Genomic DNA, 16,683 nt, shown 5'->3' with positions numbered 1-16,683 from the left:
ACCAAATCCTAGAACTATTAGGCTCGGTTGAAACAAGACAAGAAAGAGTAAGAAAAATTGAATTTTTGTCTTATCTTTGAAATCTGGAATCCCCTCTTCTTGTTTCCTTTGATAGTTTTTGGAAACAAATTAGATACAAAAGAAAGTTCCTAGAGAGCAAGCAATTTTTTTTTAAAATTGATTTTCGTTTTTTTCTGTTTTTTTTTAACTTTTTTTTTTAGCTCTTAGTATTCAAGAAATCCCCAGAATTATCAAGAACGAAACCTTGATAGAACCGCTCTGATACCACTTGATAACGACAAGGTCGGAAATCCAAACTAGAGTAAGAATTTGAAAAGTAAATGCGGAAGCAATAACAATAAGGAATTGAGCAACTAGAACTAAATGGCAGAAAATAAAGGATATGGGAAAATTCAAGGAAAGAATTCCAAGAACTTCCAAGAACGCAAGTTCTATAGCCTTGACAAGATCAAAGCAACACCGTCTTGATTTATTGAAGAAATCAAACGCCTTTACTTAAAAGCAAATCAAAATAATAGATTCGGATCTTGACCGCTTTACGAGTAACTTGAGACAACAATTAATAACTAGTATTAATCGCCTTCTAAGAATACCACAAAGGAATCAAAGATATCACAATAGAGAAGTAATCTTACTACCTTGAACTATGAACTAGTGAAGGTTGAAAGATAAATCTCAAAGCACAAGTAACAAAGGTTCAAAAGAACTCTCAAAGTATGATATACTTAATCAATAATGAATTGTCTCAATGAATGAGAAGAACTCCTTATTTATAGGAATACTAAGGCACAAAAAGTCTTTAAAATTAGGTAGGGTGGTTGTTAAGGCATAAAAAGTCATTACAATTAGGTAGGGTGATTGCTAAGGAGAAAGAAAAGTCATTACAATTAGGTGGGGGGCGGCCAAATCCCTTTGGGGCAGATTTGGACCTTAAAACTACTAGTTTGGGCCATTGATTTGGACTCCAATTGGGCTCCCTTTGAAATACCCCCTTTTGGACCTTTTTAAAGTTCATTTTGAGCCCCTTTGGTGGACTTCAAGGGCTGATTTGGTGGCCCAATCTTCCTCCTCTTGGACTTCAATTTGGATCACCAAATAATTGTAAAACTTGGATAATTCATCTACTTTGGGCTTGAGCTCTTCCTCTACAATTAAAAGCTTCTTTATTTGCCATTGAAGTCCATCAATCTTAGAGTGCAACTCTTTAGCTTGAGATCTTGTAAATGGCCTTGGAGCTTCCACAACTTTATCCTTGTCCTTGATGTTATCAGTTGCTATATTTTACAATTTTTTAGAAAAAGTTTTGTGTATGTCATTTGTTAATGCTTCTAACAACAATGCTGCTATTATAATATTAAAATTACATCTACACCCACCACTTCCTGAAATATTTCATGTTAGGTGTGCATGTCATATTTATAATTTAATTGTGAAGAGTGGCCTTGAATTATTTAGAGATGAGATCACTTTAGTTAGAAGGGTTATTGGTGTAATTCAAGAAAATAATAGAAGTGCTAGATTAAATGCATTTAAGGAAAAATGTGTACAATATGGATTAAAACCAAGACTCATGCCTGGAGAAATAGTTACTAGGTGGAACTATACTTATTTATTCTTAAAATGTTGTCATAAATATAAAATGCCTATAACTGAAGTTGCTAATTCTCATTGTACCGATCATAACTGTTTGTTAACGTCTAGAACTTGGGATGTTATTGAAGATGTTGTAAAAATTTTACAAAAATTTTATGTGACTAACTTGAGTTTTCTGGAGCTTATTATCCTACTATTGCAAATGGTTTAGTTCATATTGCTGAAATTTCTCTTTTACTCCATAATTTGAAAAAGAAAGAAGGATATTCTTCTGTTGTTGAATCTATGCTAGATAAATTTAAGAGATATTTCTACCCAATTCCCCCTATTTACCTAATTGATGCTATTTTAAACCCTTCTATCAAAATGGCCACTTGTCGCTAATTAATCACTGCTTTATATGCTTATATGGATATTGGACTAACTGAAACCCCTGATGTTGAAGCTTGTATTTCTGATCTACACAAATATTTACATACTTTATATAATTATTATGCTAACATTGTTGATGCTTCTGATGTTATAGATACAAATATTCCTTCAAGTTCAATTTCAACATCTGCATCCGGTGCTTTGGAGGATAATGATGGTGATGAAGATTATTTGATTTGGTCTACACTAGGAGAGCATCAACAAACTAGTAGCAGGAATATTGATGAACTCCAATTCTACTTGCAAAAGTCACTAGAGCCCCGCACAAAGGAATTTCTACCGCTGGGTTGGTGGAGGAGCAACTCAAATCAATTTTCTGTTCTTTCGGTCATGGCTCGAGACGTGCTAAATGTGCCGATTTCAATAGTCGCATCAGAGAATGCATTTAGCCAAGTAAGACAGCAACTAGGAGATACTCGTCATTCATTGGGCAGCAACGCTTTGGAAATTCTAGTGTGCTTCAGAGATTGGATAAGATCAGAACGGTGAAATCAAGGGCGTGAAGAGGTAGATAAAGCGGAGGACCAAAAAATTGGAGATATAATGATTTATGGGTCCGATTCAAGCAATGTCGGAAACCAAGAACCTCATGTTGACATGGATGAACTTACAAAAATGATGCAAAGCATGTGATGTACTCTTTCTTATTTTTTATAATTATTGTAAACTTTTAATTTGCAAGTTCAAAAATAAAAAAATTTAAAATAGAACTTGCAAATTAATTTAAAGTATTATTTATTATTCAATGAAAATATAAAACGAAATCCTTCGGAGTTTGATCCTTACATATTGCCTATTGGTCTTATTAAATAATTTTTTGTAGTCACTTACTTTCAAATTTCAATTTTAAAATTTTAAAATTCAAATTTCAAATTTAAAACTTTAAACTTTAAAGTTTAATTCTAAGCCTTAAAAATTTTCAAACACTTAAGTATCAATAACATTGAATAAGAAAAATAAAAATATATATAAAAAAAAATGTAACTCGGCCTGGTCCGAACGCGTTAAGCCCGAACCCGGACGGGCCCTAATTAGCCCGGACCAGCCCGGAACAATAACCGGACGTGCTGTTTTTTCGTGTCCAGCCCGGACCAGCCCGTCCGGTTATCACCTATACTCTTTGCCCCTCCAAAATTTCTTAACTCCCACTCGTTTCCACTAATGCTTGCATCACACATCTCTATTGTATTTTTTGATTTTCAATATATTATCTGCTATCTGCTCAATGATCTGATTAATTCAAGCCACATTGGATAAAGATTATTAAATGAGAATTTTTTTGGGTGTGTTTGGTATGAACGAAAATGTTTTCCTAGGATTATTTTCCCTTACTTGATTGGTGAGTGAAAAAAAATAAAAAAAATATTTTCTTAGTGTTTGGTTAGAGAATAGAAAATAATTTTTTATGCTACTTTCCTCACCCCCTTCCCCCAAATCCTCAGGGTAAACATACCCCGATCCCTCCCCCCCTCCCCCCCAATCAACATTTTCATGATTTTATTTTTCTCAAGAATTTAATTATTCTTTTAAAACTTCACACAAATTCAAAGGAACTAATGTGCTACTTTACTTTTTTACACAATAACAACGTTGAAATTTGAGCTCCATAATAAAAGAAAAATACTCTTTTTTTGTTGAAAAAGAAAGTACTCTTTCTACAACATGAAAAAAAAATACTTATTTTGTTAAAATGAAAGAAATACTTTTTCTAAATCATGAAAAGAAAATATTTTTTTACATCATGAAAAGAAAGTACTTTTTTTGTTGAAATGAAAGAAGATACATGAAAAGAAAATAATTATTTTGTTAAAATGAAAGAAAATACTTTTTCTACATCATAAAAAGAAAGTACTCATTTTGTTGAAATAAAAAAAATATTTTTTTCTACATCATGAAAAAAACACTCATTTTGTAGAAATAAAAAATAAAGTACTATGGTAAGGATGCGTATGATAGACCCTTGTGGTCCGACCCTTCCCCGGACCTCGCGCATAGTGGGAGCTTAGTACATCGGGTTGCCTTTTTTATTTTTATTTTATCTACAACATGAAAACTGAAAAGAAAGTACTCTAATAATATTTCTATTTAGGGTGGAGGTGGCGTGTAAGGTGGGGGTCGGGTGGTGGGTAAGGGGCGAGTGGGGTATGGGGTGTGGTGGGGTTGGGGTGGAGTATGGGGGTGGGTTGGTAGGGGTTGGTGGGGTTGAAAAATAGGGTGGAAAATGTTGAAAAAGAATTTTGAAAAATATTTTTCCTTCTCTTGATAGGGAAAATAATTTTCTCCAATTGGAGAAAAATGAGTTCATAAGAAAAATATTTTCTAAAATTAAGCCAACCAAATATGAAAAAATTAAAAATATTTTCCTTCGTACCAAACATACCTTTTCTATTAGAATTTTTTCTTAGTTCTAGACTTAACCTCAAGATTTTGATTAAGAGTAATATTTTTATTTATCTCATCATAATCTTTACTAGTCTTTTGTTGTTGTCTTGATTCTTCATCATCAATGTTTTAAAAGGTATTTTTGGGTAAGGCCCGAGGTGAGTCTCGAGGCGAAACGTACCAAAAACGCATTGAGGCATACCAAAAATATATCGAGGCATACTGGCAGCGCGTACGTATTGTGGAGCCTAAACCCCAACCTTCCGTCCGTTCATCTAAGCGTGAGTCCCAACGTACTAGTCGTCATTTGGGCATAAGCCTACCTTTTCAAAATTGAGGCTAAATTGATTAATAAATCTTTTTTTATAATTCCTAAATATCCAAACATTTACTCGTAGTAACTTCTCAAGCTAAAAGTGTCAGAAGTCAAATATTTTCTCTAAAGTTTATCCTAATTTCATAATCTTTTCTCTTTGTCGTTTACTGAGTTTTGTCTACAAAATGCAAACTACACAACAAAGAGTTTTATCCTCCATTTCTTGTTCTGCTTCAAAGCTTGCAGTTTTCTTTTCTATGCTTTATTTTCTTCAAATTCTTTTTTGCAGTCTTTAATATATTATTTTTAAGTTAGTTTTTGGTTCTAGATTTTCTTTTGGTATCACTCTGATTTAGATATTATTTTGAAGACTCTATTCTGGCTATTTGTATTATAATGAGTATTTGTGATTTGTTACCTAATTTTAAGTTTTTAAATAATAATTTTATATTATTATTTTTATTATTTAAAATATTAGGAACTAAAATATTATTTTTAATTCAAAGTATGTTCCATCATAGTTATGTTATAGGTGTAATGCATCTTTATATCTTTCACTTTTTAAATTTAAATAAATATTTTTTTGTATGGTTCCTACATTTATTAGCATATTTCTAATAAATATTATATATTTCCTAGTAAATTTATAATTTTCTTGAGTTTTCTATAATTTTAAAATATATAGTTTTTTATTTTATTTTATTAATTTATAAAATATTTAAAAATTAAATATCATAGAATCTATGCCCAGCGCCTCAAGCTTACACCTCACCTCACGCTTCATCGTCACTTTCTTTTCCCTTGGTCAAGAATGTCCCCCCTAACCATGTAAATGTAATCCTTGACATGGACCCCACTTACCCACTACCACCCACCCTCCTCTTTACGTATTCTCCATCAAATTATCTGTAAATATAGTTTCTCTCTCTCTAGCTTTTACATTACATAGTACATACATACATGTATCTATCTTTTAGCACCTTCTTCAACTTCTTCTTCAAAAGGGTAGATTCCCCAAAAGATTAGGCTTTAACACCCTTTTGGTTTTTACTTTTTAATTTTTCAGAGCTTAGGAGCTTGAAAAGGTTGAGGCCAATTTTTAACCATCTTTTTACCCTCCCCACCCATTTAACTAAAGATTCATCTTCTCACCTTTGCTTGTCCACAGATATTCAACCCTTTTCTCTCTTTTTTCTTTTTTAGTGTTTTGTATCAAAGTAAAAAACTTTTTTCTTCCTTTTTACTCTTTTCTTGTCATTTCTAAAGAAAGACCCCCTTTTTTTTTTTAACATTAATTTATCTCTCTGTGTGTGTACATGTGTTTTGGTTGAAAGTTGAAACTGTCTCAAAGCAAGTTGGGAACTTAGGATTAGCTTTGTTTTAGTTTGACTCTGAAACTTTGGAACACTTCAACCTTCAAAACTGTTGATTCCCATTTAAAGCTGCCAACTTTGTTTTACTTTCTCCCTCTCTCTCTCTCTAACATGTATTTGTCAGCCTTTTGGATTTGTTTGGGTTGAAAACTTTGTGCTTTGGACTATTGAAATTTCAGATGTCAAAGCTTTGATCAGCAGGAGCAATTGAATCTTTCCAAATTGAGGGCTTTTGTGATTTTGCTGAGAAGGGCAAATCTTGGTTTGAGTTAAGAGGTTTTTATTTACCAGATGAATGTTAGTATCAAGAAATTGTAAGTAGTGATAAGCAATTGAGTGTAAAGAAAGATTGAATCTTTTGGTGGGTGAGAGAAATGGAGAAAAATGAGGGAGAGGATTGGAGGGAGATGGTGAGGAGAATGCTTCCACCAGGAGTTGATGGGGCTAATATGGAATACTCAATAGCAAGTGAGTATACTGGTCCTCTATTGTCATATGAGGTTCCTAAAGTAGAGCCCCTTGATGTCAATTCTGGTGCAATTCCAACAGCATCACCTCTTTCAGAATCAAGAAGAAGATCAGTGAGTCGTGATGTTGCCCCCATTATAGAACCTATTCCTTTGCCAGTATCTCGTATTGCTGGTGTAACAAGTCCCCCTAGTCAGAGTCCTAGGTTGTCGAATAGTTCCGAGTCCCAGGTGTCTGTCTTGCAGGACCCTGATTCTTCTTCGGGTTCCCCCTCGGCATCCCCAGGTTCAGTGCTGAATCACCAGGGGAATGCTGCAAGGCATTCAGGGAGAAGAGCCCCGGTAGTTACCTTCAATACAGTCGATAGATCTGAAAGAAAAGTGGTGGAAATTGAGAACCAAGTCTTTCCAGAATATGTTGGAGTTTCAAAGAAGAAAAAGAAGTCAAGAGTCTGTTATAGGTGTGGAAAAGGGAAGTGGGAGAGTAAAGAGTCGTGCTTCGTTTGTGATGCAAAGTATTGTAGCAATTGTGTGCTCAGAGCAATGGGTTCAATGCCTGAAGGGCGGAAATGTGTAAGTTGCATTGGCCAGCCAATTGACGAGTCGAAGAGGTCCAAACTTGGTAAACATTCTAGAGTATTATCACGTTTGCTTAGTCCTTTGGAAGTCAAGCAGATAATGAAAGCAGAAAAAGAATGTGCTGCTAATCAGCTCCGACCTGAGCAGCTGATTGTCAACGGATTTCCTTTGAAGCCAGATGAGATGGCAGAACTCTTTGGCTGCCCTTTACCTCCTCACAAGTTGAAGCCTGGGAGGTATTGGTATGATAAGGAATCTGGACTATGGGGAAAGGTAAAACAAACAATCACATTCTTTTTTATTTATTCCTTATGTCAGAAGGAAGAATCCTAATATAGTTTTTGACTTAATTAAACAGGAAGGAGAAAAACCAGACAGAATTGTTAGTTCAAACCTAAATTTTACGGGAAAACTTAGTGCTCATGCCAGCAGTGGAAATACTCAGGTTTACATTAATGGCCGAGAGATTACAAAACGTGAACTCAGAGTGCTCAAGGTTTGTCCTTTTTTGTTTTTCCAACTAAATAGCGCATATGTCAGAACAAATATGTAAGGCAATAGATTTAACCCTAGATCCGTTGTTATTCACATTTCCTATCACTAGCCTGTCTTTATGTGGTCATGACAGCTTGTATGTTTGATTGTGGTGAAGGATACGTCTCATTCTTTGGTGTAATATTGAGTTTCTATAACTTTTGTGCATTATTCCACCCAGCATTGAGGCTGGATTAATTTTTACTTCCATATTTATGTTCCAATTATGTGTTTTGTCCCCTCCTCTTAATCTGTCTAACTATTAGGGAATTTGACTGATGGTAGATATTAATAACGTCCGTCCATGTAATCATTTATAGGTCTTAGATTCTTTATTGTTCATTTGTTCATGAAATGAGGTTTCCTAGCTGACAGTGGTGAGTCATACCTCCCTATTCTTCTCTTAAATTTGTCGCACATGGAGATGCCTTAAATTTTACAGCTTTCGTTTATTCAATGCATATATTTTTCTCAATCTATTGTTGCTACAATCATTTCTTTCTGCTTTGCCCACTTATATAGGAAGTAAATAATGTACGTCCAATAAATCATTTATAGCTCTGAGTGTCTTGTCTTTCAGCTTAGATGATTGTGAAAAGAAAGACTTTTGCCTTATATTAGTAGATTATAACTGTTGTCGTTTTCTAGAGCCAGGGTATTAATTAACTTAGAAAGCCTCAAACTTGTATTTTGCTTTTAACTATCCGAGCTAGTTATTTGACTGATTGTCATTCTACGAAGCTGGATCTATACAGATTTCCATGTACTTTCTCACAAAAGGAAACAAAATGGATTTGCCTTTAACCTTTTTTCAAGCACTTCTATTATTCCCTTGAACTTCTTTTTTCTCTAAAATAATAGAATCTCAAATATCCCGGTGAATCATGTTGAAAGTCTGGAAATTTACAAAATGAATCTTTCCTTGTCAATCACGGCAACACAATCGATCATCTCGGCTTTTCGTTATTGCATAGAGAACTTAGGTGGTTCAGAAATTACAGTTAGGCTTGGTTCAAAATGATCCAGCATCTAAAGAAAAGTCTGAAGTATCTGAAGAGAAGATTTAAAGTATTTATGAGTTTTGCCATTGTGGTAAACCAAAGCCTCCCTCTCTCTTAAATAACTTAATGATCCAGAATCTAACGAAAATATCTCCACAGTAGTTGCTAATTCGCAGAACAGCTCCACGCACCACATCTGTAAAAAGCCAATGGATTAACCTAAGTACCATTATTCGCAGCCTGTTTGAAACAGCCACCTATTGAGAAGGAAAAGGTGTAACCACCTATTTCTGCTCTGTGACAGCATCTTTTCTTCTTTCACATAGGGAAACTTGAATGAAAATAGGCATCAGCAAAAATTGATGCCCTCAATCTAGTCATAATCTTCCATGTTCTTAAAAGCCTAATCCATACTAACTCAAATCAACTGACCATATAACACCAGCTCCTGGTAAAGGGCTACAGTTTCAAGGGTATTTTCTTGTCATGAAAAAGAAAGAAGTCCTTAACAAATCCCACAAATATCTAAAGCCTTTACCCCATGATCGCTAGTTTGATAAGAATCACGGGGGCAACAGAAGTTTAAGAAGTTTCATCCCCTGAACATCTAAATCCTTTACCATGTGATCGCCTAGTTCGATAAGAATCACAAGGGAAACAGAAGTTTTAGAAGTCTCATGTTTGACGGTTGGAAAAAGAAAAAAAAAATCAAATATTCTTTTTCTTTTTCAACAGGATATAGGTAAAAGAGAGAAGAAAAGGAAACAACTTATTTTGCATCGACTTGTGTATGTCTATACCTTAATGAGGTTTTGATAGATTCTAAAGAGAAATATTACTTCCATATTTAAAACAGTGACAACAGTATCGAGAAATTGACCCTAAAAAGCAAAATCTGTATGTGAAGTTGATGTGTCTATTTGGAATTAGTTTAAGGACTTATCTGTAATATCGTTGTTGCTTGACAGTAGGTAACGAACAGAAAAGATGTTGGTTTGTCCAGGTAGTGAGCAGAATCTTTTGACAAGAATTCTTACAAAGTTAAGATGAAATATCACCATCAATTTAGTAGCAGAGATGATATCATTTGCTTGACAACTAGTACATACATTGTAATAGCATTCAGCTTAAGGGCCTTGGATTCACCTTTCTGTAAAAAGATTATCTTCTTAGAATCATAGAATGAAACTCCTTTTATTTACAATGAGTCCTGACATTGGTTTCATTTCAGTTTGCAAATGTGCAATGCCCTCGTGACACTCACTTTTGGGTATATGATGATGGTCGTTATGAGGAAGAAGGACAAAACAATATTCGGGGCAACATCTGGGAAAAGGTAGCAACATAGGGTACAGTTTCGACGATGTTAGTCGGCAAAGTTTTTGCTTTAATATCTTTTATTTATATTGACATGCAGGCATCAACACGGTTTGTTTGCTCTCTGTTTTCATTGCCTGTACTGCATGGTCAGCCCTATGGACAGAGAGACGAGCCTAGCAATTATACTACTGTTCCAAATTACTTAGAGCAGAAAAGGGTTCAAAAGCTACTTTTGCTTGGGCTTGAAGGTTCTGGAACAAGCACTATTTTCAAACAGGTATTAGCTTTGCAGCACTTCCTTTTTCAGGAAAAGGGGTTCCATTTTTCTTGATTAATTTTTGAACTAGTTAAATCCAAGCTTCTATATATAGGTCTGATCTCTATGACATTTTTCCTTAGAGGTTTTATCTTCTCTCTGCATAATGTAACTGTTTTCAAATATCTGCAGTATAGCTTGTTCAGTTGCCTGTTGATTTATTCATCTGTTCTATGGACTTGAATCTGCTAGCATCCACGTATTTTATTTTGCTGCCAGAAAATTTTCTAGCATCATATTGCAGCTCAGTTCCCAAATCAATTTGAGGCTTGGTGATTGATTGATTGATTGATATATTGCAGCTGAGTTATCTTCTGTGCTGTAAGGCACTGCTTATGACTTAAATTAGATGACTGAGTATAACAACAAGAAACCTCAGTGTCCTATCATATTCTGGTTAAAGGTCACCATTGATTAGTCATCATAAACGAGGTACAGATGGGGCCATTTGGTAGTCATAACGTTAAATGGGGTACATTGAAATATGAGGATTGACAAGAGAGAGATAGCCAGTGGTAAGGGCTCTCCACCTCCAATCATAAGATTGGGGGTTTGAATCACCAATAGAGCCAAGTGGGAAAAACCATCGCTCGTTTCCTGGATAAGGGGTTTCTGGGGGAGGGGCAGGGTTTACCAGATAAAAAAGATTTGTAATATCTGGATTTAATAATATGTGGATTATGAGCTAGATTTCTACTTAGTCATGTGTTTGGTTGATTGTATTAGAACATGGTGAACTATAATACAATGCTATAATTGGAGTGCTATCCGCATTTTCCATGACGGTTTTCTTGGACATGAATCCTTCACAATAAGGGAAGAAACTTTGTCTTGTGGAGCACTGCACAGTGGATTAGCAATGTCTTCTCTGTTGTTAAATATTAAAAATACAGTTCTTGCTAAGTAGTTGATCATCCCTCATAATGATGCATCGATAATATATTCTGTTCTTTTATTCTGAACGCGTATTGAGTACCAGATGCTCGAATGTTGAGTACATCTCTGGAACCCTCCCTAATATATGTTCAAAATCGCCAGAAAATTTTTCCTTTAATGCTTGATTAGTAAAACACTCTTGTGGCAAGAAACTAAGGCTCAAAATGAATGGGTGAATTCCTTCATTTATTGTGAAAAATGTGGCTGAAAGTCCCGAGATTGGATCCTCTTCCTCCCCTTATGGAAAGAAAGTATTCAGTGCATGGTTTAATTGTTGTAGTTACTAGTAAAGGGGAAAAGGAAAGAAATACAAATGGTGTGGTTTAAAATTTCTTATCTGAAGAAGAATGCTAGTAAGCTATTCCGGCCAATCACTGGATTTTGTTTACTATAATGATCTGATTAACCATGGTTTTTCTTTTTTTGGGGGGGGGGGGGGGGAGTCGATGTGAAAGCAGTAAGTAGTGTGGCCTGCGCATGTCTTTTGAAGCAAGCAGCCCACCTATGTGTGTTTGGTAGCGTTCCTGAGCTCTGTTAGTGTACTTGCATGAGGTTTCCGGTATAGATAGACTCTGTTTGTTCTTCTAAGACCTCAGGTTGGTATCTTGTTTTATTGCTGGACTGCGTTCATTTCAGTCTCAATTTCGATATGCATGAAAGACAAAAGCTATTCTCATTTCAGCTTTAACCATAGAAATGATATTTATCTCAAAAGTAGTGCAGCAGCTCCTACAGAGTGCTTGTACAGCCAAATCCAAATTTAGTTCTTTATGCGTCTGAACAGGAGCCATAATTGAAACTATATTGGATTGAAGTAAGAAGCTTTATTGAGAAGTATAAAAAATGTGAGATCATGAAAATTTGGATGTAGTACAAAAGAATTTTAATCTTTTGTTTTTATTTAAAAAGACATTATTTAAGGCTAGAGGAAAGCAGAAATGTTTACTTAATGTGGAAGGGAAGGAGTGTCAGATCTGATGATGATGTATTGAGGGGACCATGTACTTGCATGTCTGTATGCGCTATTCTTTTTCTTCACCTCCACTGCTTTGCCCTTTGCTCCCTTCCTGCTCGGTCATATAGCTTATTATTGCATTCGGAATGTGAGATGAAATGCTTGCTTTTCTTTACCATTTAAGTGTTTGGTGGTGCACCCGCTGCTGTCTATCATTTGTGTGTACTCATTTGCTTCTGTCTATAACCTTAATGTGTAGGCGAAATTTTTGTATGGGAACAAGTTTACTCCTGAAGAAATCCAGGACATCAAGTTGATGATTCAAAGCAATATTTACAAGTATCTGAGCATTCTCCTTGATGGAAGGGAGCGCTTTGAGGAGGAGGCTTTATCAACAATAAAAGCTGAAGGTACTTTAAAATATATCCTGAAGTATTGATAAAAAAGTGCACTGCTAATTAACGAAGGAGTTGCTCTAGATGGGGTAGACTGGCAGTCATCAGCTGGACTTGCAGCTTTGTCTCCTCCCCTGCACGTTTTTGAACTCCATTTCCACTAGTGCCAATTTGTGCCAAAAGTGGAGCTCTTACCTCCTCTTAACCAATTGCAGTATGCTCAAGCTTCATCTACCAATAGTCGAATCTGCCCAACAGATGTATTCTAAAAAGTTCGTTAAAAATGAAATTTAGTTGGATTGATATGTGTCTTGTGTATTACGGTTTTCATTTCAGTGGTTTCGGACATCCCAAAAACCCATGTCTGTCTACTCCCCTATTATGCTTGCATTTCTTTCAGATCTCCTCGGAATGTGGGAATTAGCTGTAATTGCATAGACATCGTAGTATTGGGAGGTAAATTATTTTTTTATTTGTCAGGACCTGTTTAAAATTGTCTTCACTCGGAGAATATTTTGCCTTGCCTTACTTTTCCATAAATGCAGTTTATGTAGTTATCATTTCAGATGTGATAGCTTAGGTGCTCTTTGATTTCTTGTCAATCCCTACGTTCCAATTTTAACTAAAAATGATCCTTTGCTGTGTGCTTGCGCCTTTCTGCTGTAGTTCTTGTCTATTCTTGATCAAGTTTTTTCTAAGAAAATAATCTTCAAGGAGTTCAGCTAACTGGTACATATTTAGTTATTAATACTCCTTCCATTTCTTATCAAATTCAAAGACCATTATATCTCACATGGAAAGTAAATACTGCATAACAGTTTCTTAAGGTTTAACATATGCTTCTGTAAATTAGGGTGGGATGTTTTGTTTCCAGTTGCGGTTGTCAAAAGACCAAGTGGATGCGCTTCACTAACTGATTTCAATTTTATAGGTAGTGAGACCGAATCTGCGGAAAACACCCAGTGTGTCTATTCCTTAAATCCAAGGTTGAAGAATTTCTCAAATTGGCTACTGGATATTATAGCAACCGGAGATTTGGATGCTTTCTTCCCTGCAGCAACGCGTGAATATGCTCCATTGGTTGAAGAGGTCTGGAAAGATCCTGCTATACAGGAAACATACAAGAGGAAGAATGAGCTTCATTTTCTTCCAGATGTGGCGGATTACTTCTTGGGCAAGGTATTTTGCATATAACTTGTTTCTTGAACCACGCTGTCCAATATAGTCCTTGTAATGAGTTTAGTCCACCAACATACTTTTACTAGCTGCATCGGAGGTTTATGGGCAATGGAGTTGTTCAATTATCTAGTTGATCCCACTTCTCTTTTTTCTTGATTTATAGTGGAAGCTATCACATAGTTGAGTTTTAATCTGACTAATGCTCATCATTGTGGAAGGTAAAAATGGATATTTAACTAGTCTCTTTTTAGGCTGTTGAGGTATCAAGCAATGAGTATGAACCTTCGGAGCAAGACATTCTGTATGCAGAAGGAGTTACCCAGGGGAATGGGTTGGCATTTATGGAGTTCCAATTGGATGATCGTAGCCCAATGTCTGACACCTATGGAGACAATCTGGATGCTCCTCCTCCCCCTCTCACCAGGTACCCATCGATATTTGTATTTGTTGGCCTTGAAGCTACTATTCATTAGTTTTTTGTTCTATATTTGTGTGGAATTCTCTGGAAGTACTGTATTCTGATCCGAAGTTCTATATTTATATAAATTGACCTAATGATGAAAAAATACATTTGCGTTTACTGGTGTTAACCTGTGCTGATTCAGTATTTCACTAAATATAGCTTGTGTAAATCATATGATTAACAACTTACACGTGCTTCGATGAATGGGAAATAAGGCGTCAAAAGGTCGTTTGGAAGGTTAGGGCAGTAGTTGCTCAAATTAGGATGCTCTTTTGTGTTAGATAGGTGCTTACACTAAAATATGCTGATTAGGTTCTTAAGATATCGAGGAGGGGACTGTTGAATTAGCAAAGAGGTCATTCGCTCCTCCCTACCAAAAAGAAAAGAAATATTGGCTTAAGGACATATTTTTTATGCAAAATGAAGGAGGTGGAAACTTTCTGGAGTTATCCTTTGACAGCGTGTTAGGAAGAAAAGAACAATTCACTGGAACATCTTCTATAGTCCCAGATCTTTCACATTGCCTTCACATACTGGTTTCACTCGGATTGGACAAACATGTGTTCTTTGCACGGAGCCGTGATTTTTCATCTACACCAAGAACAGTACACTGATGGTGCATATATCCACGTGTGTTATAGTCTATTCGAGTCTAGGGACATAGACTAAAATATTAATCAGCATCATAACTATACCTGAAAATATTTTAATGGAGTAAAACCTCTTCAATATGATATGAGTGTACTTCCACAAGTTATGCATATCTTTGCTTGCCGTTGCTTTGGTAATTATGTTTTTATTCTAACAGGTACCAGCTAATTAGACTAAATGGCAAGGGAATGAATGAAGGATGCAAGTGGGTGGAGATGTTTGAAGATGTTCGTGTCGTTGTATTTTGTGTTGCCCTTAGTGATTATGATCAGATGTGGGTTGCTCCAGAGGACAGTGGTAGTGGCACACTACTTCAGAACAAGATGATGCATTACCGAGAACTTTTTGAAACAATGGTCAGGCATCCCTGTTTCAAAGAGACCCCATTTGTTTTAATATTGAACAAGTATGATCTGTTCGAGGAGAAGCTCAACCGTGTGCCATTGGGCGCTTGTGAATGGTTCACTGATTTCAGTCCACTGAGACCTCATAATAATAGCCAGTCGCTCGCTCACCAAGCATATTACTATTTAGCCATGAAGTTCAAAGACCTCTATGCTTCCCTCACCGGTAGAAAGCTATTTGTGTGGCAAGCTCGGGCAAGGGACAAAATAACTGTTGATGAGGCATTCAAGTATATAAGGGAGGTAGTGAAGTGGGACGAGGAAAAAGAAGAGACCTACTATGTTGGAGCAGAAGATTCATTTTACAGTACAACCGATATTAGCTCGTCTCCATTCATCCGGCAGGAGTGAAAGAATAATTTAAACGTATGTTGATATTGTAGATAGGACAAAGAAAGAGGGATGTAATATGGTAATAAGTTGAATCTAATTTTTTTTCACCATCGCCTTTTCGTGGTTTTTACAGAGATGGTGTTTCAAGTGAGTGATTATCTTGGGTTATATTGCTGTGCCATCCAAGTATATATTCTTAGATGGCAGTGGAATGATGATAATAAATGCTTATTATCAACCTTCTACCTCATCTGTCTGTTGTAAAAGTAGCTTTGCTTTTAGTTACATGAGCAGTACCAATTATATGAGTCTTTCTTTGCTGTAATTTTCCCCTGAGAAGCTTCAGATGAGAGTGACTTTTTGTTTCAGTAGATTATTCCCCTCCCCCCTCCCCTCACTAACACCAATCTTGAATTGGAATGATGAGACCTTCAGGAAAGATTTTGGTTGCAGGATGGCTGAAAATAGCATGGGCTAGCCAGTTTTCGGACTGGTATTCGAAAAATAGCCTAACGTTTTATAAAGTCATTAAAAAAATAGTCATTATTTTATGCCGAAATAAAATCTGGACAAAGATACCCTAGCTGAAACACTGAAAATTTTAGCATAATGTGTATAAACTTTCAGCATATTATGTTGGAACTCTAACATATTATGAAATTCCAGCGCATTATGTTGGAATCTCATATGTAAATATTATGCTGGAATGTTTTTGGATTTTTAAGGGTGTTTGTTCAGATTTTATCTTTATATAAAAAAGTGGCTAAATTTCGATTGCTCTTAAAACTGAGGTTATTTCCAATTACCAGTTAAAATCATTTTTCCCTACAAAAGGTGCTAATATTTTTGGTATGAACATTAAAGGCAGAATATGGTCTGTGTGAGGCAGAGTCCTAAATAATCATAAATAGTTGTGTGACAATCAGTGTGCATGATGTCTTCAAAACACAAAAAATAATTGCTTCCGACCTTTTTAGCAAGTTTTTTTTTCTCTCTCTCTCTTCATTTTCTTGCCAGGTCGTCCGCGAATGAT

At 35.7% G+C, this 16,683-nt stretch overlaps 1 protein-coding gene across 1 annotated transcript; it reads left to right on the top strand.

Annotated features, from left to right (window-relative positions):
- Positions 1–5,682: 5,682 nt before the first annotated feature.
- LOC107804183 (extra-large guanine nucleotide-binding protein 3-like) lies at positions 5,683–15,972 on the top strand. The gene is made up of 8 exons (XM_075246872.1): positions 5,683–7,436; positions 7,522–7,659; positions 9,930–10,034; positions 10,116–10,295; positions 12,485–12,635; positions 13,552–13,799; positions 14,051–14,223; positions 15,071–15,972. Exons 1-8 carry the CDS (start codon positions 6,492–6,494, stop codon positions 15,666–15,668), a joined length of 2,538 nt encoding a protein of 845 aa, XP_075102973.1. The 5' UTR covers positions 5,683–6,491; the 3' UTR covers positions 15,669–15,972.
- Positions 15,973–16,683: the final 711 nt, after the last annotated feature.

The sequence above is a fragment of the Nicotiana tabacum genome, chromosome 23 (assembly GCF_000715075.1).
Source record: "Nicotiana tabacum cultivar K326 chromosome 23, ASM71507v2, whole genome shotgun sequence".
Classification (NCBI taxonomy): Eukaryota; Viridiplantae; Streptophyta; class Magnoliopsida; order Solanales; family Solanaceae; genus Nicotiana; species Nicotiana tabacum.
The sequence above is the reverse complement of the archived record's forward strand: the minus strand, read 5'-3'. Positions and strand labels throughout refer to the sequence as shown.

Bases quoted from the DNA above. Each gene is read 5' to 3' on its own strand.
- LOC107804183 (XM_075246872.1), top strand. From the start codon at position 6,492: ATGGAGAAAAATGAGGGAGAGGATTGGAGGGAGATGGTGAGGAGAATG. The intron at 7,437-7,521 runs GTAAAACAAACA...TTAATTAAACAG, and splicing joins AATCTGGACTATGGGGAAAG to GAAGGAGAAAAACCAGACAG. The intron at 14,224-15,070 runs GTACCCATCGAT...TTATTCTAACAG, and splicing joins CCTCCTCCCCCTCTCACCAG to GTACCAGCTAATTAGACTAA.